At 38.4% G+C, this 21840-nt stretch overlaps 1 protein-coding gene across 1 annotated transcript in view; it reads left to right on the top strand.

Moving 5' to 3' along the window:
- clmpb (CXADR like membrane protein b) overlaps window positions 1-6480 on the top strand; it is a 74909-nt gene extending 68429 nt beyond the window's left edge. The window contains exon 7 of the mRNA XM_005474590.4: window positions 540-6480. Coding sequence (XP_005474647.1) covers window positions 540-876 — 337 coding nt within the window. The 3' untranslated portion in view covers window positions 877-6480. The remainder of the gene's footprint in view (window positions 1-539) is intronic.
- The last annotated feature ends 15360 nt before the right edge of the window (window positions 6481-21840 follow it).

Here is a 21840-nt window from a genome sequence, read left to right as displayed (position 1 = left end):
CACTAATTCAAGTACCATCCAAACACCAATGACAGCAAAAATGTCTTCAGAGCTGGTGATTAACAGTAGGGTCAGGGACAAACTCTTTCAGGCTACTCTTTCCCAGCAGTTTCTTGGAATATTTCTTGGAATATTTCTTGGAATATTTTAACCGTGTTATTAAAAGCTGAGGCAAAAGTAGAATTATGAAGTTTTCATTGTGTTCTCAGCAAAAACTTTTTATCCCCCCCTTGTAACAATTGTATCTGGGGAACAAGTGATTTCAGCAGATTTCATTATTTCATGCAAATGTGTCTCACAAAAGTTAGACGCTGCAGGAATCTCATGAATTACATGAGCCCCCCCCCCTACATAATACTACTCCCATGTGTCCTAGACCTTAGAATAATACATTGGAATGGCACTTCGGTGTACTCTTTTGCAGTTTATTGTGTGTCTGTACGTTTCTAATTTCAAGTACAGGTACAGTTAATTCAGCTAAATTAAAAATGATATGGACTTTTGTCATGATTGTCTTTTCTGTGTGTTTTTAACCACAGGGAGGATGCCGAGGCTCCCAAGGCCAAGCTAGTAAAGCCCAACTCCTTGTCCTCATCCCGCTCCGGCAGTTCACGCTCCGGTGCCTCCTCCACCCAGTCCATGGTGCACAACACTGCCCAGCGTGGTCACCGCCCTCGCCCACCTGCTGTAGCAGCTCTCAAGGAAAATGGACACCCTCCAGGCTTCCCCCAGTCCCCTCCATCCTACACTACAGTGGTGCCCCCTAAAACCCCTGAGCCCCCTGCCACTCCCAAATTCAACTCCAGGAACATGTCTGGGCCTACACCCCCAACCCTCATGGTGCCCGCCCAGACCAAGGCCTTTCAGACTGTGTAGGACTGAAAGCCAGCCCCTTCTTACAGCCATGCGAGACTCCCATCCCTTTCCAAGCCCTCCAGCCCCGTCCCAAAGACTAAGACTCTTCCATAAACAAAGAAATGCAACTAGTTAAAAGGATGTAATTAAAAGAATCAATACTATAAGTCCAAAAGTACTTTTAATGAATGCATATTTAAAAAGGGAAAAATAAGACATGCTTGCCCCCTATTGAATTACATAAAACAACAAAACAAAAGAAAAAGCAGCGATCTCAGTTTGTGTCTCATGGCTAAAGGCAGAACCTATTTTCTTGAGTTTCTTCACTTGACTTCAGAAGGCACAGGGAAGCGCCATGTGCAGTGAGGTGGAAGAAGCCCCCTAGTAAAGCTTTTATTTATTCATGAAATCCAAGGGTTAGGCATACGGTAGGTAAAAAAAAAGGGAAACAGTCTGGATAATAATGTAAATCTAACGTCTGAACCAATGGAGTCTCATTGCTGTTGAGCATCAGTTGTAAGATATGAGTGCAAGCAGGATGGAGAAAAAAAAGGACGAAAGCAGAAAAACGTATGACAGCAACTTTTTTTCTCTCGGAGGAGGAGGACGGGGTTTGGGGTGATTCTCGGATTCATGTCACCCTGCAGCCCCGACTCGCTGCTTCCACCACCTGCTCCGAAACCACAACCCCCCCCCCCCCCCCGCTTTGCTTCCCATGGGCTGGGCCGATCGTGCCCATCCGTGTGGACGGGCACGGCGCGTGGCATGTGCATCATCTGCCTCGGTGCTCTTGGTCTTTTCGTGCTCTCATGAGGAACCCATGAGAAACCACAGCAGTTGTGAGACTGATTCAGTTGCCTCACAAACAGCTCATCTGCTTTACCAATCAGCAGGGGATACTTCAGGTACAAGGATGTAGCACTGATGTTAAGTCAAATCAGTCTTACCCCCAGTCGTTAGCCTCCCCTCTTCCCCCTCCCGGATCCTGTGTGCATCTATGGACATCTTTTTCTGGTACCAAATATCCTCCCTGAATAATTAAATAGTATTTATTAGGCTTGTAGTGATACTTTAAATATAGGGATAAGCATCTATTAGAACCAGCTGGACTTGTTTTTCTTTTCTGTGTATCTTCTCTATGAACAGGTTGTAAAGAGTGACAGACAGCCATGTGTCCATTCATTCATATTAAGAAGTGCCACCAATCCCTAGGATGGGTTATTATTATTACAGTTATTATTGTTATTATGGCTTTTTTAACTCTTTTGTTTACCTACTGCATTTCTGAACTGAAACCAAAATTTGTCACCATGAATGTGTGCTGTACAAAGATGGTGGATCCCATTGTTTTCAGCCTCCTGTAAAGATACTGAATCAATACTCAAGCCAAGGCACAAAGAATTGACCACGAGGTTCAATTTGAATGAAGGGAGCAAGGAGTATGATTCTAGAGATTTCTATTGTACAGCGTGTGTGTGGTATCATTGTCAGTACTCTCATTGGATCCATTAAAGTGGTGTGGCACTTGATTGCTGTCTTGCTCAATCACCAGGTCCTGCTTGGTCATTGGTTAAACTGTGCTTATCAGCCAGTCCCGCTTTTGTCGTGTCCTCAGACATACCCAGTGCAATTTGATTGAAAGTAGCTGAAAAAAAAGGGCAAGTAGCCTATCTAGTGTGCCTTCGCAATCCCTCTTTCCTTTGATGTTTTTTTTTTCTTTGTCCTTATCTTCAGCACACCAGTGGTTAAGTCTCACATCCAGCTTTGAAGGTCAACAGCAGCAAATACTGAGAGGTACACCTAAACAAACTTGCCCCTAGTAATAAGCGAGGCAGCCTAGGGAGCGCCAAGCAGAGTGAATTATCCCTGGTGAGCAAAGCAATCCCATGCCACGGGACTATGTACTGTACATTCTGTAATCAGTCTTGTTTTATATTGTACATACAGATGGATATACGCACATGATGTCATTTAATTTAAAACATAAGGGTATGTAAGGGGAGATTTCCCCCCTTACAAAAGAGTCAAAAGGGAAACCCAAAGTGAATTTAGACCGTGTGTTTTTATACACATGCTGTGTGAACATGTGAAGCCCCTGTGTCACCAAGTTTACATCAAAACAAATTCAGTGCAACACAAGGTATAAACAATTCAAATCAATTTGTTTTTTCTGAGACAAGATCCCATCATACCTACTGGACAGATTCCCATAAGAGGTATAGATTTTATTAATCAGTGTGACAGTAATTGTTGTCTTTTTGTTTTAGTGACCCTTTGACCTTCCTCATTTTATCCTACCATTGGGACAAAATCGCCCCTTTACTAAATATCGACACATTTGATATGTAAAACATTTCCCAAATTCATTCCAACAACTGGCAAAAAAAGAATTATTAATTTAGGATTAGTTGGGTTTTAAATCATGCTAAACTATAACTAAAACCACTGCCAGCACTATCTTAACATGGTCAACAAAGGAAAACTAATCCTAACTAAAAATCATAAGAAGCTGCCTTCAGATAGGAATTTCAAGGTGAATGTATAAAATAGATATTTACTGATATTTAACTTAATATGTAAAGATATGTAATCGTTTTAAAGCAATCAGGTGGAGTTTTCATTTATGTTAGTAATATTAATCATGTTAACCAATTAGTGGCCATCCAGTATGTTGACCTTTGCTTACTTTATTTAAGTCAGCATGGCCTTCTGGAGAGTTATGTTGCACACACCTGTTCTAAATGAACAAACAGGTGGAGACAACAGAGAGAATTACATGATGAAGGTGCTCAACCGGTAACCGTGGCAATCCCAGCTTACCTAGCATATACTCTGAGATAGCATTTTAACTTAGAAAGCTATCATTGTGTATCCTTGACCAGGTCTCCACAGCGATACATTTACATGATGATACATTATGATGAAAATCTTCATCAGAGCAGGCTTTATACTACTCTGAACTCTAGCTCGCCAAAAGAAAAATTCACTGTTCTGCATTTTCAGTCCTTATGTTTTTAAATTGCTGAGCTCAACTATGAAAGTGGAAGACCACTAAATGAGCAAGATTTATAGTATAATCAAACCATGCACAGTCTGTATAGTTAATTGATGATGAATGTTTGGCAAAGAAATTAATTATCTTGGTTTGCACATATAAAAAAATGGGTTTTTTTGTTAGTTTTATGACACCATTGCCTCTCAGGACAAACGCTAACTGAAGGTCCCTTTACTGGTTTAAATTAAATTGCTCTTTCCTCCCTCAATACTTACCAATACTTATATACCTGTAACTTATAAATCTGAAATCCACATTATGGTGAAATTTTTCTTGTGCAATGAAGTTTTTTAACCTAAAATGTTCAGAAAACCAGCATCTGTCTGAAAAGCACACTTGGTTTGATTTCACACATGGGATTTCACACATGACTTAGTGTGAGGTAAATTTAGAAAAACACGAAACAAAACAATGCCTTTTATATTTAACTACAGACAGCAAGTCATATTTGAGCAGGGAAGCTACTGTGTATGTGTGCGTCTGAGTGTGCGAGGGTGCATGCGTGCATGCATGCATGTGAATGTGCGTGAGTGTGTGGGTGTATGCATGTAAATTCGGTACAAGCCCTCGGGCCACACCCACACATTCCCATGTTAGCCATTCACTGAATGAGAAGGATCCAGCCAGGCAAAGCAACTTCTATCCAAATTGATATGACTGCAGACTGGCAGTGTTTATTTTAGTTTTCACTGACTTGTATGCCTATTGAACTTGGCTTCGCAGGCGGTAGTCGTGTTTTTGCTCGTGGGGGTGGCGTCTTGAGACAAAGCACGTCCATAATTCATAACTATCATGAGCTCTGGAGGCCACTTGTGCGCTCCCTCCTTGCTCTTGCTGTCTTTTAACACAGAATGCACTTGGCCCTGGGTGTACTGATGGCATCTCAAGGTGCACGCATACGCACATTTAACACAAACAGGTAAAAGTTGTATATACACACACATACAGACATGTATACGCTGTATTCAGTAGCACACAAAAACACAGGTGTGTGCCTCATGTACATTCACAGTTGGCACGCACATCCTCACAAACACGTACACGGTGTGCACAAACAAAAGCCAAACCACATTTCTTGTTTTTTCTGCTCCTTCAGAATCAATTTGATGGATCGAATGTCTGAAGGTATTACGGCTGACTGATGGAACCAGGATACTAAATACAGCACAGAAAGGGACACACAACAGTGCATCCACCCAGAGGACATCTGCTGTCTTACACACACACACGCACATATACAAAAGCAGCTAGTGTAACAAAACACACACACACACTTGCACTTAGAAAGACAGACACTGCTGTGCATCTTAACAATCTGGATGGCATATGCCTAAAGACTTTTTTTTAGGAATCTGCGAGTGTAGTCCTGGGAATTAGGAGTGGTGTAACAGGATTGATACTGAGCCAGGACTGTAGGCTCTTGTCATTGAAATTCCCTCCACCACTGATGAAAGTAGCAGTGGCGGTGGAGGATGGGATGTGAGTCTTCCAGCTGTTAAATTCCTCCAAGCTTTTTGATTTGCTTTCCAGCATCTGCAAGTCTCAGGTGGCAGATTCCCCAGTTTATGAGCCCTCGCGTTGCATCTCTCCTCTCATGTGTGCAGCTTAGTGGCCCGGCAAACTTGTGCTCTTTCCAACAAATGAATTTTAAGGCGCTTCAATGTCAGTTCAGCAGAGAGGAGGAGGAAAGTCTTAAAACAAGTCAGTGTCAGCAGCACATCCACTATCATCCCTTAGTACAGTAGCCATCAGTACTATATACTGTCTTATTATCATCACTCAAAGGTGCAGTAAAATCAGTAATGGTTATCTTGCATTATATGATAGGAGTATGACTCTCATGTAGCCACATTGTTTTATGTTTGAATTAAATGTCAGTTGTGTTCTGATTAAAGTTGTTGAGCGGGGCAAAGTGATGCTCGGACTTCGTGGTTTGGCCTTGTATGTCAGCATAAGGGAATGTGATGTATTAATACTTTTTTCCAAAAGGAGACTGATGGGGCGTAATTCAACTTCAAGAGGGAAAGAAAGCAAAGATACCTGCATGTTATATAGGAAATGAGCAGATGATTGGGAATGCTTTGCTTTGATGTAACATAACTGTAATCGGTTTAAAAAAATAAATACAAATCAAAACTTGTAAATATATCCACATAAAAATTTTATGAAGCTTTATTTTATTATCTTCCTTAGTTTGTTTTATTTGATTTGATTTTTTTTTTTCTCAAATCCTTGTATTTCACACTATTTTGTGCGCCAAGCTCATCATCGGCCTGTGTGGGATCTGAGTGGTTGGCTGTTTCTCTTGGCTCCATTGTTTCAGTGTCAAGGGGAGACACGCTCATCACGGCGTTACTAAAGGGAAATGTAAGACACCTTTGTTTTCTTTACTCTCATTTGTTTTTCTAATGTGGCGTCTCCTTGGTTTTGTAAAACAGTATACGATTTTTTGGTTTCTTCGTTCGATGAAAACAATCCATGTAAATATCACGAGTCAAAAAAATGTATATTTTTACGATCTCTGAGTTATTACTCTTTCATTTGCAAATAAAATATTCAATGACAACTTATATTGTCGTCTGGCATCTTGATTTGGATCGTAAATTAGGTTTTAGGTTTTTCCTGTATTTTTTTTGGTTGGTTGGTTTTTGCGTACAAAGTTACATGTTTAAAGCTTCTTCTTGTTCATATGTGTGCCAGAGTGTTGTGAAAAAAGCTTTTGCCCACTTCTTAATTTCTTACTTTTTTGCATATTTGTTCAATTTAAATGTTTCAGATCATTAACAAATTTTGATATTAGACAAAGATAACCTGGATAAATACAAAATGCAGTTTTCAAATGATATTTTTATTTGTTAAGAAAAAAAAACTATCTAGACTGGCCCTATGTGAAAAAGTAATTTCCCCCTAAACCTAATGACTGGGTGTGCCACCATTGGTGGCAAGAACTGCAATCAAGGATTTGCAGTAATTTGCAATGAGTCTTTCACATTGTTGTGAGGGAATTGTGCCCCACCCTTCTCTGCAGAATTGTCGCAAAAGCCCTAGAAATGGCTTTGTAGTCCTTTCCAGACTGATAGATGTCAAATATTATTTTTATATAGAACCTGGTAGGTTTGGATAGCTTTTTTTTTCTTAAAAAAATAATTTTCACACTGCATTTTGTTTTTCCTCGGGTTATCTTTGTCTAATATTCAAATTTGTTAATGATCTGAAAAATGTATGTGTGTGAAAAAATAGAGGAAATAACACTAAGAAAGGAAAAAGGTAAATACTTTCACAGCCCTTTCACTGCTCTTTAGCAGATTTTTTTCACTCCCTCATATTTTGCACATTTTGTTTTTTTCAGACATGTCAAGAATTAATGTGGAATATAAACTTGCTTGATGTTCGTTACTGAGTAAGGTACTGTAAATATGTATTCACACAATCGTCATTTCATATGATTTGGCTGATGGGACTGGAATTTGACAGCTGACAGCAACATTTCATTCATGACCTACTTGCAGGAAATAATAAAACGCTGAAGGGGAAAACATAAGCAAACATGAATGTTAACAGTGCATGCTTTTTGAAAAAAGAAGGTAAGTGCTGAAGACTGTGAGCCACTTTGCAAAGCCTCATATAATGTAGCTTTGCAAAATGGTTATTGTGTCAGAACTATCACTCTTAGGGCGTGTGTGCTGTACAGCAGTGGTCCCCAACCCCTGAGTCATTTGGTACCGGGCCGCGAGAGTTGAGGCTCGGGTGTGAAATTTATGGTTTTCAGGGTTTTCATCAGTTTTTATAGTCATTTTTAAACGTTTTTATCGTTTATTCAGTTTCCCTGGGTTTTTTCCCGTGTGTTATGAATAAATCTTCTTTTTTTGGTAGCGGTACTGATTTTATTTTCTTGTATTTATCCGCAACACCTTAAAGGCCGTCCGTGAAAATATTCATGGACATCAACCGACATAAACCGCTGCTGTACAGTATATGGACCTGCAGAACAACTTGCCCTGAAATTATTGGTTCACTACAGTTCAGAACACTATAGTCAGTTTTTTAAACATAAATTTACTGTTATAGTTCTGCATATTAAAAACAGCCATTACATTCTGTACTAACTAAGCCCATCCAAATGTGAACCTCTCGTCTGCTTAGGAGGCAGTGTTTGTTAGAGGGCTCCTTCTTCTGCTTCCTCCTCAACCGTCTGCTGTTCTCCTGCCTCTCAACGTGACACTCAAGCCACTGACAACAAGGTCAGCGATATATCTATCGACCTGTCAGCCACTTATTGACTGACATTCATCTCTTCCCTCTGAAAAGTTCTTCTTATGTTGACAATCTGTCCAGCTGCCAAGACGGAGTGCATGCGTCTTCTCTGGTTAAGGAGATGGGGGTGACTTTGCCTCTGCTTCAAAAATGCATAGTCCCATATGTGGAGGAAAACACAAACTGTGAGGGATAATACAATTACCAGTGTGTTCCCTGACATCTGCTTGTTAAGTAGTTGGCTGCAGAGTGCTTGCTAAATTTACATCTTTTCAAAACACAGCATCCATATTAAACAGGATCACATTTTCAAGGCCAGATCACATTTCTCCACCCCCTGTTCCATGCCTCCGTGCCCATTGTTCCACATGATTAGCCATGTGTGACGACACCATCATAAACCCATCGCACTGCCATGCCCACCCACACACATGCACAAACTTATCAATGTATGAGTATGCAACATCAGTGACATTTAGGCACACACTGGGAAATGTGAAAAGTAAATTTCCAGATTTGCATATTACAAATGTGTTCACGTATCACGCATGCATGTCTCTGCTATTTTTATTAAATAACGGCAGTAGCTGTACGCTGGGCTAATATTGTAAAAATATTAATATTCAGTAAAAACAAATTGTGCGCATTAATCAAACAAGCATTAAATAGTTAGGTGCTGATGTGAAGCACTGAAATTAATTTACTTTTCAGACATGATATTGGTAAGCACTTCGGTATGCAAGCAAATTTAAATGAATAGACAATTAGGTAGCTGAAAGAATAAGTGATATGATAAGTGGCGTTATTTTACAACAACAACAAAAGCAAACCTGGAGTTAAATTAATGAACTGCCTGAAAGAGTGGATTAGACTCACAGTAACTTATAAAAAACATTAATCACATTATGAGGCATGTGTTTGCATAAACCATGCCTCATAAAAAAGAGATTTCAGTGGGCGATGGATAGATAGATAGATAGATAGATAGATAGATAGATAGATAGATAGATAGATAGATAGATAGATAGATGCACACCACTGGTTTCTTCAGATCATCTATTAACATGATGTGTCACAATAATGAAATAGCACAGACACACTAATTAACCCAAATAAATACTAAAATGATCTAATGTGTCATCACACAGATAAGAAATCTTTTGGCTCTGAGCAGGCATTATAGTTTAATTAATAAAGATTCATATTTTGCCCTCGGTGGCCCTCTGTAATCTGCAAAGTAAACCACAGACTGCTGCACGAGGCATCCTGAACTGAAGACACTAATATAATTGCACCCCCTGGTGTTGACTGGTGAAAGCTCTCACTATCTGTGAAGCAGAGAGGCTCTTAATGAGATGACTGAAGTCGCACACATTTAAGCATCAGTCGACAATCAGAAATCTCAAATGAAAATTAAAAAACTAAATGCAGAGCGACAGATAACTTCTAGAATACACACCACACATCATTAAGCCTGTTTGTCAAAAAGAAAGCAGAGTTAGCAGATTATATAGCTGCTTGTGCTGTTGTTCAATATGCCCTAGGACTAGGAGAAAGCATCCAAGTAATAATGTCACTGGGTCTCATGCAGGTATTGTATACATGAGGCTCTTCTTAAAGCCTCTGGTGGCACTTAACGTGTACAAAGACAAACACACAGGCATATAGAAATTAATAAGAAGGGGTTCAGACTCTTGTTTTGAAAAGGTGGGATATGCTCAAGTCCTCCCTTTTAAGACGTGTCCATGTCCATGCTAATCCTGAAATATTATTATTATAAGTATTTTATCACAACACTGATAGCAATACAGTGTATGGACTTACCACATGGCAGGAGTCTTTACACAGATCATTTCTGGATAATGAATATTGCACTGTGCCCCACATCTCAACTATATTTAACTCTTTGACAACTGTACTAATTATAGTGCTGCCATCAGTTCAGATAGCGAGGTTAATAGTGTTACTATATTTGGCCGTCATTCTACATAAAAAACACTCAGAATTATGGAAAAATTATGCATCTGTGGGTTTGAACTGTACAATAGCAAACTAACACTGACAGCCCAAATATGATTACAGTGAAATACCTGATAGACTTTAGTATTACTTTAAATTACAACTATAATTTGTTGCTTATTTTTAACTATGTGTATGCAGGATTTCTCACCTTTTTGACGCTATGGCAAAAATCCCTGTGCACTAGGCCACAGTGTCCACAAGACATGGTTATTTAATAATGAAAATATGAGACTTAAAACACAAAACAATATGAATCGATATGAATTTAGTAAATTAGAATGTTATTGTTACAGCTATTAGCACACCTAACTGTCCCCGTCCTCTTGCAAAAACAACCACACAGCTGTGGACTTTACAATCAAGTTCAGTCTTTGATAGTAAACACATTTAACACATAAAAAACAAATACATGTTTTGCTAAATCTAATGTAATCTAGCATTTGCTTGCAGACTGCACAGGAAACATTTATTTATATATACATAACTCACAATGAGCACAATGAGTCACACATAGCTATTAGAAGATTCATCCAAATCCTCTATGACCATAGGAAATGATGCAGGTGGTTATTTGGAAGAGGAAAATAAATGACACAAAAAGGTGCACTGTGTGCTCTAGCACTAGCTTACAGGTGTAGGACTTTGTTTTATTTAGCTAATATGCCATATGCTTTATGTAGTTCTGTTAAAAAAAAAAAATAGAAAAACAATAGTGTTTAAATTATGATTTCTTTCACGGTCCTTCTGGATATTGTCTTTAAACATCCCATTTTTAATATATAGAGAGACAAACAGGAAGGAATGATGATTTTATAGAGAAAAAATAACAGCTCACTATTGAAGCAGTGTGTGAAATAATGTCCACATAAACAAAGACCTCCGGGGGGAATTTTGCCTGACTCTGCAGGCTTCTCCTACTTCAAGTTAATGTGGGCTACTGTGGCTGGTCTACAGTTCAGATAGTACACACCATTTATCACTATCAGTGAACTGCGGTCTAGCTGCTCCTTGAGCAACAATAACAGCGCACACATTTTCTGTGGATATTGGGCATCTTCTCCCACAGCTAAGACTGGGCGAGGTAGCAGAGAACAAGCTTTTTGAAAAGCCCTATCCTGCATGGATACCATTAAGTTATTCAAGATTTTTCAGTCAGAAGAAACAGTTGTGAGTGCAAATCACTGTTTTGGTTTCTGAATGTCACAGATTATGGGTGACACACTGTTGAGCGAGGATAACTTAGCTGCTACCTGAGGAATAGAAAATAGCACAGCTAGCATATTAGCATATGCTAATAGCACAGTTAGCATATGCATCTAGGAAGCTCGGGATATTTTCAGTAAGTAAATACAACTGAGGAATATTCATAAAAGAATTGATATTACTTTAATGTTGAGCAACTTCAGAGTTCTGTGCAATGAATTTGCTAACGTTTAAAGTATGCTTTTTTATTGAATAAAGATAATACCTTTTAAATCTTCTCATTTTGCATGAGAAACAATGAGCATGTGCATGTACGCTAATCAAAAGGCTAAAACCTAAATAAATGCTGAAATATCCACTCCTCGTGTAGCTAGGTTCAGGGCTCCTTTATTGACTAGTTGCTTCTCCTGCCTGTGGTCAGTTATTCTTGTTAGTGAAGTAAAGCTGGAGTTTTTTTGCAGTGTTTTACCATGCAGAACTTTAAAATCTTATGTTGGGTTCTTCATTTCTTGTGTGCACATTTTATTCATGCCATCATGAGTGGAAAAAGAGATTTGGGAACTGAGACAATTTTTTTTATTCACAGTGAGTTTTGTATTCATAGTGTGATTCTACATCCAGATGATGGAAAGTTTAATGAATCTTGAGCTTTAGTTAAAGTTTAATAAACCTGACTATTTCAAGATGTTACAACAGAGTCGGGAGTATGAGATATTACTGCAGAACTGTAGGTAGACATCTCTGTCTGTCACTTTGGGAGCAGTCACCTGGGACAATTAGGAACTAATTTGGGCTTTGTTTAATATGAAAACTGGCTGTTGGCAGCCACAGTGGTAGGGTGATTAGGCATCCACCTCTTCCTCTCTTGAACAGTAATCAGCCCCACCGATGTTGTAAATCTATCTAGTGAATCTCTGGGTAGAAGTGATGTGTGCCAACTATGTCAGAGCCACATTACACAGCTCAGTGATGGTGTTGAAGCACTAAGGGCATCTGTCTAATGATGTGGCATCTAACGCTAGCTTCTGGTCTGAAAGAGCTGTTCTGCACAGGGATGAGATTAAACCAAAAGTGTGAAATATGCCAAATTTCTTATGACATACCCTCACTGTGGGTTGAAATTTACAAAAGTACTTTCTGGCCTAAGGGGCCACTTTAATGATGTTGCTTTAATCGCGTAGGGACCTTGATACCATGGGAACATATATATATATCTTTTATTTTGCCTATATGTCTCACTTTGACCATTGCTGGAAGTATTACAGCACTGTCTTTTCTGCTCAAAACAATTACTGATCATCATCCTTAGTGCCCCATTAACTGTGACACTGCTGATCGCACTTAAAAGACTTTTTATTAGCTGGAAATTGTTTATTTCACTGCTACAAATTTCACACAAATATGTCGGTGGTCTGCACCATAATGGTTAACCTTCCTTTCAGAAGAAGAATGGGTAAAAATAGTTTACTGTGAAATTATGAGCTGAAGGACACTGTGAGCTCTGCTGAATGGTGCACACTTGTCACTTGCCAGGTGCCCGAGCTTGTCTCAGGAGGATGTAATTTGAGGTTTTATATAATCGTGGTGCCAGCCCCTCTGGCTGTCTCTGTGGCAGCATAACGCTATAAAAATGTCACTGCTGTCCAGACAATTACAGCTACACTGCTGCTGTTTTTTGCTATGAGCAAGTTATAAATCTGTGACGTTCATCACTGAATCATTTCTTGCAGTGCTTGCAAATGAGTTTGTGGCATTCACATATCATCTGATAATGTGACAATGTGACAAGTTTCTGTGAATGCAACTTCTTTTGTGTGTTATTGGGAAAAAAATCCCTTTAGCCCCCTGTTACCCTTTTAGGGCATACTGTACAGATTCAATCTGCAGAAACTTCACTGCTAGCCCATTAAATTGCTCCTAAAGAAGGACTGTCTCATAACACTTCTCCTAGGCTGGTGTAACTGCTAAATGATACTTATGGATGCTTCTTTTACTTCACCAAATTGGTTCTATTGAGCAAAATTAAAAGCCACTGGTGCCAACGCTGATGTCATCATACACATATTTGAGATAATAAGGGCAGAGAGGGAAAGCTCAGGAAATACGCTATTAAATTCTGTCCGAGATCCACATATTTGTCTGGAATGTTTGTCGAGCTGACTTGTGTTTTCATTAATGTCAGCACCTCTTTGATTAAGCACGTTGCACCTCATTCAGAGTTTTTATTGCTTTCATTTCTGTGCTTCTGGCAGTGGATTAGGATGAGCTGAAGTGATGAACAGGTTGCGTCAGACAAGATCAATGTTTATGCTTATTATAATGACTGTGTTCTGTCTGGTTTGCTGAAGAAACCTGGCCTAAGTAAATACATGTAAGTATTAAGTACATGTGGAAAAGTAAATACTGTGAGCTCTATTCTTAAAGCCATGCATGTTCCCTACGTCTACAAATGTCTTTGTGTGTTGCAGGGGACTGAGGGGTTTAAAGTCTTGTGTTTGAGCTCTGTGACTGATCCCGGTGCACTTTCTGCAACACTGGCCTACATGGATGCTGGCGTATGTGTAACGTTAATAATGTGGATTTAGTCAGAGCTGTGTCTGGTAAATGAGGCAGAACCCAGCTTTGGTCAAGCAATTGATCTTTTCTTTTATCCCAGAAAAGTTTTATGAAGTATCTCCCTCCAATAATCCGCAAACACATCTAACATCAAAGTTACAAAACTGTGCATTTTAAATCTGGGGTTAAGAAACTGGGTTTCGGATCTCAGTCTATTTTAGCAAGCAACACTATTAAATCACTGATTCTCTACAATGGAGAGAGAGTAACGCTGCTGGATTACTACATTTTCATTAAAAGTGTTTTTTGGATAAAAATATGGTTACAAGCAGCATTATCCCACGGTCCATAGATAGATGGATAGATGTTCATTTGCTGTAAGAACATAAACTTAAAAACTGGCAGACAGTCCATCTGGTAAGTCTCACTCCTGCAACATATTAGGTCCTTTGTATGCTGTATTTCATACTGCTAATCTATGATGTTGGATTCTCAGGAGCATGAAATGAAATGCAACAAATAAAATGTGGCTGTTGGATGTAGGTTTCTCTCTAAATCCTGTGTTAAAGCTTATGAGTGTGAATTAACAGTGGAAGACTATTGTAAGAGTCATTATGGATGAAGGAGCTAAGGGGGAGTGCAGAAAATTCCAATGCCAGAGTAAAATGTGTGTAATGCAGTATTAATATATGTTCAACAGGAGCCATGTCTTCTGCAAAAAGTAATATTATTAAACCAGTCTGCTATAGGCCTCTTTTTCCTTTGTTTCAACCATTTAATGATCAGATGTGTAATTCTTAGCGATAGTGTTAGACCAAGTTTTAGACAATCTCATTGTGCCGTTTAGCGCCTTTCTGTCTAACCTTTATCCTTTGTGTGTTAGCTGCAGATCTTTGTATCTGCTCGCATAGGTTTTATCGCCTAAAGGTTGCCATCTGTTTACCCAGGCAGGTACCTCGTAAAATGTTTAATTGTCCTGAACATGCGCTTTTAGACTCTAAGTCTTGAGTGTCCTACACAAACACAGGCACTGACAGCCGGTACACCAGCACAGAACGGATGAGATGCAGTCTGATTGTGCTGACTTACCCCTCTGGAGGCAAAAGCCAATATTTGGGGGTTTTATTGTAAATAGACCATCCAAGACCTCCAAGATGAGTTTTTTTTTTTTTTCCCCGCAAGATATTCTTTGCCTTTGTACATTCAGTACTGTGCAAAATTCTTGAGCCACTCCGCCTTTCTTTATATTTTGCTTAGAAAAAACTGGATGCAGCAATTTATTGAAACATGCAGATATACATGGAAATACAGCGTATATGGCAAAAACAGAGGTTGTACAATTCAGTGTTTGATATCCCTGCCTTCATTCTTCAATACAACCTGAACTCTCTTAGGAACACTTTCTTGTAGGTTCTTTAAATAGTTCTCTGACTTCTTGAAGGACATTCAAAGCTCTTCTTTGGATGTTGACTCCCTTTTGTTCTGTTGTCTGTCAAGAATCCTACACCCAATCCCATGACTTATACTGTTCCACTGAAGCAGATGTGTCTCTCCCGTGTCAGCTCTTTGCTGGATTTTTTCTTAAGGACGTGACTTTCAGATACTTTTCATTGACTGCAGATCGTTTTTTTAGGCATGGTACTTATTTTGTCCTCTACTTGTCTAGTTTCCTCAGATGTTTTTAAGCACAGCATGAAGCATGCACACATTCGCACAAGTTTTTAGCGCTTTGGGAATCACCTTTTTTGGTGTAAAAAAATATACTATTTTATGCCTGTCAAACTGTATTATCTTTGACATTTTTCATATATTCAACTAAAGAAATGGGAACAAATTATGTGTTTTTGTGACAGGCTACTTAGTCCTACACAAGTTTGGAGCCTGGTCAGTGGTGACAGGTCAGTGTTAAGTTGTTTAAGCAACAAAAAGAAATGTCTGAAGGTGGTCAGGTACAAGGATTGGTGTGAAAATGAGCGAAAAAGCAGCCACTTGCCAGAGAAAAACTTCGAAAGCCTCGAGAACTATTGCTGATGACCATAAAGGTTAAATGAGAATATAAAGAATTGATGTATGGGTCAAGGCTTTTGCACAGTAAATGTTGAAAATACATACACATTTTCAGCAGACAGCAGCTGATTCTTTCAAAATTATCTGTGGGCAAGTAAAGCATGTCCAATTGTGATTGGTCTACAGAAATAAAACAGATGAATAAAAAATAGAAACTTCTGGAACCGAAAATCTTCCCTACATATTCTTCATATTTATATACAGATATCTGTTTATAGAGAATAGAGCTCCAAATATCAGCCAATATTAGCTATTGGCCAACATATCAGTATCATTTTTATAACCACCAATAGATAAAACATTTTCAAATGTAAAGAAGAGAACCAAGAAACACTGTTACACCGTGCTATGAGTGTTGATGTTGTTGTCTACCAGAGGGCCGTCAATATCAGATCAATATCGGTCTTATATCAGTTGGACTCTAATGGAGTTTAGGTGAGATGTAACTGTTCAGATATTGCTGTAAGACTGTAAAGTGCTTTCAGCTGGAAAGTCTAAAAATAAAAGTGTTGTAAGCTTATAATCAGTGAGAGTGTCTCCGTGTTGCATGCAGAAAGTGTGAAAAGGCTTTGTTGAACTTTCTGTCTCTTATGTTATGTTTTTGCATAAACTGTTTACTGTGGTTTCACAATAATGTGGACCCAAATGTAGATTTACTTTTTTATATTAGAAGGTAAATTCCATTATATAATATAGATTTTAGCTAGATCTGCCAGGTTCATAAATTATCAATTTCCCCAGCATTCGGCTGCAGCAAAGCAATCAGGCCAGGAGGCTGCAGAGTCAGTTAAGCTCCTCTGCAAGGTAATTAGATTCAGATAATCCAAACAACAAAAGCTATAATCCTGCTCACATTCAGTGCATTCTTTTGGCATTGAATTGGCAGACCTGTTAACAAACTGCAGCCAGAGAGATTATAAAACTGAGCTGTTTATTGGATCACAAGGCTCAAGTTTAGCCACATTAATGTTTTGCCATATGTCATAGTGACGACTAGATAAATGCCTTGCTGTCACAGGGATATATTCCTGTGCACTTGAGTGTGTGTTATATATGTCTCAGTAGTCCAACAAATTCAGCAAGTGACCAACAGTTAAATGCTTTATGTTAGCTTTTTTTCCATGTTGTTCAGTGGAACCAGGAATGTCAGTGTTGGAACAGTTTACAGTGGTGGTTATTTAGTTAAATGTAGAAAACTAAGGATATATAAATAATTCCCCTCTCACCCCTGCAGGCGGGCTTACTTGCATAGTAGCAACAGCCCCCTGTTCTCATCTCTTGCCCACTTGTGCCTTCTTGTTTCAGTAGCCCACGTCTCATCCATGTGTCCTGGTTCCTTAACAGCTGGCTAAATTACCCTCATTGGAAAACTGTTAATGTGAGAATCGAACAATCAACAATAATCAACCAGCAGAAAGTTTTACTGCCATTTTTGTGTTTATTGCAATGTACAGAGTTCCAGAAAAGTCAAACTTAGACTTGGTTTCCAGTACAAAAATTAGAGTGTAAGAAAATGTGCTAACCTTGAAAGGTTTTAACAGCCAGCTGCACTTTGTGCTGGGATCCTTATTTGATGTAAGCTTAACCTAGTGGTTTTGAAATTTATTATTGAGAAATATTTCATATAAGTAAATAAATGAAAAAGACGTAGATGAGCAATGTCATGTTTTTACTTTGTATTGCAGTACAGGATATATTTTTGTGCCTATCTTACTTCAAGAGCATCACCAGAGAGCGTAGTTCACCCAAGGGCCCGAGCTAATGAGACAATGCAGCAAAAATGATTTAGTCTCCACCTTCCTATCTCTATTCTGTGCAGGGCTTTCATAAAGCAGGCTGAGTCCCCAGGGTAATGGCTCAGTGAGGACCTCCAAACGAATTTCTTTTCCTCTCACTTAAGAGCCTGAATCATTATGGACCAGCAAAATCTTTGATCAGGTGTAATTAGGGAGCGTATTGAATGGATGCAAATCTGCACTGTTAGCAAGTACCTAAATAGTTGTAAAGATATGTAAACTGTAATTACTTTACACATAATTAATCTGCAGGTGTCTTATTACAAGTGTCTTATTTCCTGAAGAAACACTGAGGTGTTAACACAATCTTCTCTATAACAAAATATTTCAGGGGTCAAAATTTTATAAGCAAACTAAAATGACCTAAAAAAAAAAAAACCCACCTCTTTTCAACCTATATACATGTTTCTTAAATACATGCTTGTAAGTGCATTTAAATTCCCAAACCTTACATTTTGACAAAGCTCCAACATGTTGGAGTTGATTTGTAACATATGCATCTGTTATAAAAATGTTATATGGTACACTCGATGTCTCCAACCAGATCTACTACTTTAGCCAGAATGCTTTAAAAATAATTGTAGTCAAACTAAATCTGGGTCACTGAAACATATAGTGATGCTTAAAATTGTTGGTTTACTCTAGTTTTCATGATATGCTGCTAGATCAGCTCTAAATGAAATGACTTAAATACATTTTGATGCCTGACATTAGGCGAAAATAGCCCAAATAGGGGTAGGTGCTGAAATTCATACCTCATACTAAACTATTCATCCAGCTTTGATGAAATTGGAATTTGATGTGATTTTTCAAGAAGCAGGAAATCTGTGAGGCTGCAAAGTAAAGTTGCAAGTGTTTTAAAGCATATTGTGTGTGTATATCTATCTGTCTATCTTTCTATAGACATATATATATATAGACCTAGACATAACATCCAGTCTGGTGAGTATTAAATCCTTTTGATTGATTGACTGATTGACTGATTGACTGATTTTAAACAGCAGTGGAATAACACTTATTGCCGTCTCTTTTAGAGGGAGGAATCATTTCTATACCTTTTAATTTAAGAGAACTTATATAATGTCCAGTTCTGATTTTACAAATTTGGTTCTACAAGAAATCCCCTTTTTAAATTTAAACATCCTCCCAGTGAAAACAAACATACCAAGAACCTCAGAGATACATTAGTGAGGGCTGGTTGCCTTTAATAATCACAACATTTTTTATCTTTATCTGTTTTCTCTGATGAGAATTCCCCATGTCGAAATGTCCATGGTACTCCCACACTTATAGGCTATTGCCATTAGTCTTAAATTACATATTGATGGCTTACTGATGAAATTCAACATGTTTTTGGTCTTTAACAAACAACTTTACGTATTTTTTTTTCCTTTTTGAGAATGAGCACCCTGTATGTCATCTAAAGACTTCGGGTAAGCATACTATTACTTTGTATTCTAGACACATATTTCAAAATCTAGCCTGAAAAACAAAGTACAGAAAAATGCCTTCACTTCGGTGGGAATGTCGCACATTAAAGTGAATGAATGAATTGAAAGACTAGAATAATTCCTGAAGAATTGCTTGGAAGATCAATTTACGCTCATACATCAAGTAAAACAAACATTTTCCATTCTTACATGAATGTGGTGTAGATTACTGTCCACATGGTGGCACAATAGCATTTCTCTTCCTCGCTGATACTAAGGAATTATTTATGGCAGGCACCCCCGGAGAGTTAAAATCTGTCAAATTTTCATCATAAATGGAAAAGGCTTGACTTATTTACCAACCAGCCTTGAGATTTTTCTCAAAATATATTATGTCAGAACTGCCAGAGAAGTCAAATGATGCTGCAGCCACAGGCCAAAGAGTAATGTTGCACTCCCTGTGTGGATCCAAACAAATCTCTGACATCGCTGCTGGTGCATCAGGAGCACAACCATAGCGATACACATACACACACAGACTACTTCAGAGAGCAGCTAAGGTTAAATAGAGTGTGTGAGTTAAGCATGGAAGTTACTTTTCACCAGCACTCACAGGGGACAGACGTGGACAGGCCATCTTTTTTATGGATTATATGAAAAATCATGATTTAAAAAAACAACAACCCATATTTGAAGAGCGTGCATCATATTTAATTGTATGTCCAGAGTTGTATTTGTAAGCTTCAGACCATTTATCAATGCTATGTGTGAAGCAGACAGTGCTAAATAAAGCGTGCATTTAATGAGCCCATGCTTTCAGCAACGGCTTATGAGAATAGAATGCTCATGCAGTTTGAAGTCCTATTCGCATTGCAATCCTCTGAATCAAGATAACAACGCAGCCCAGAAGCTTATAAAATATTGACGTATGTCTTGCTCTCCTTGCAGCAGTGTGGCTATTATACCACAAAACTAAAAATGAAAATACTGCTATGGATATAATCTGTTCATGTGGTTCAGAATATGTGTGCACGTGCACTACTGTTGAGAAAAATTCCATACTGGGCGATATTAAAGCCAAGTCTGTTAATCATGCAGCAGCTGTATTTTACAGCACTTGATGACTAAACAATGCTGTAATTTAACAGTGTTCACTTCCTGGCTGAGACTAGCTGGCAGCTTTGGCTTTATGTTTAAAGGACGAATAATAGTGTTGTACTATTGATTTCCTTTCCAGGTCTTTGTATTCCTCAGTCTAATCAAAAAACCTGTCCCTTGAGCTAATGCTCTGCAATTCCAAGGCATTTAAGACGCACATGCTGTTTTCTTAAATGATGGAGAGATTGACAAATAAGTGAAGAACCAATGTTATGGTACCACGGAATAATAACAACCTTACATTGGCATGTAAAGGCTATTAGCTTCTATACAGTGTGTATTTCATAAACCACTTATTATATGTGTAGAGAATTTAATTTACTACATTAATCTACCAGTAAATAGCCAATACACCAATGGAGCATATAAACTGACTCCCACATACAAGCGCATCTTCTCTCTAAAGGCATCCTGCTTCCCCTTTCCTTTTTCTCCAACAATATCTAGCATTTCGCTCACATACTTAAGCCTGATATTATCTCCTTTGTAATCAAGCACTATTCATCCGCCCAAGAAGAACTAGCACAATTTTTTCTGCTGATTATACCTGTATTGACACCAAATACCAATTTGTGTCATATAACACTGTGCAGCACCTTCGTGCAGGTGCCTCGTCCAAACTAAGCATGTAATTTTATCCTCAGTGCGCGTACATCGTGCAGTAAAACCAATTTTAGTAATCCTCCCCAAATGTACAGTGCTGTTTTTTAACTGATGAAGAACAGGAAAGAGAGTTGCAAACCACATATTCCCCTGCGCTATGAGTTTAATCTTCCTGTAATTATACTCTGACTGTTGCTTGCCTCTTTCATTGCTCTGGAGAGAGAGAAAGGTTATGTTGAGCACTCTCCAGTGCTCGAACCTTTCAATTACCGTGTTGTTGAACTGAGGAGAATGAAACTAGAGAGAGAGGTCAGTCAGATCTGAATTAGCCCAGAGAAATACTGGCACATTTACATGAACAGAAAGTCTGCATCTTATCAAGACTTTTAATTTTGTGCCAAGCATTTGAAGAAAAAAATCGATGACCTAAAAGAAGCTGAGAAAATTGTTACCTAAGCCTTTAATAAGGCTTGGGTAACAATTTCAACCAATCAAGTACTTGTAACTCCCTTCACACTACAAGCTGTAATTTGATTTCAAAATACTGTATGAAATATTAACCAATGTTGCTTTTAGTGCACGGTCCTCAATTCTAAACAGCAGGCAACAATCACTGAAGACCAATGCACAAATCAGCCTACAGTAGGGTATCTGCCGTTGCATCTCATTTTGGATCATCATGAGGCTTGGAATAATAGATTGCTTCTGACTTGTACAATCATGCTGATTACAATTTTATGCCTATTATTCATAATTAGAGCATGGAGTGAGCTACTGCAATTTGGTTTATTCAGAGAAACTGATCAAAAATACTTTTTACAGTATCTTAGTATTATTATTA

This window comes from Oreochromis niloticus, linkage group LG14, assembly GCF_001858045.2.
Source record: "Oreochromis niloticus isolate F11D_XX linkage group LG14, O_niloticus_UMD_NMBU, whole genome shotgun sequence".
Lineage (NCBI taxonomy): Eukaryota > Metazoa > Chordata > Actinopteri > Cichliformes > Cichlidae > Oreochromis > Oreochromis niloticus.
Note: the sequence above shows the minus strand (reverse complement) of the source record. Positions and strands in the feature narration are given on the sequence as shown.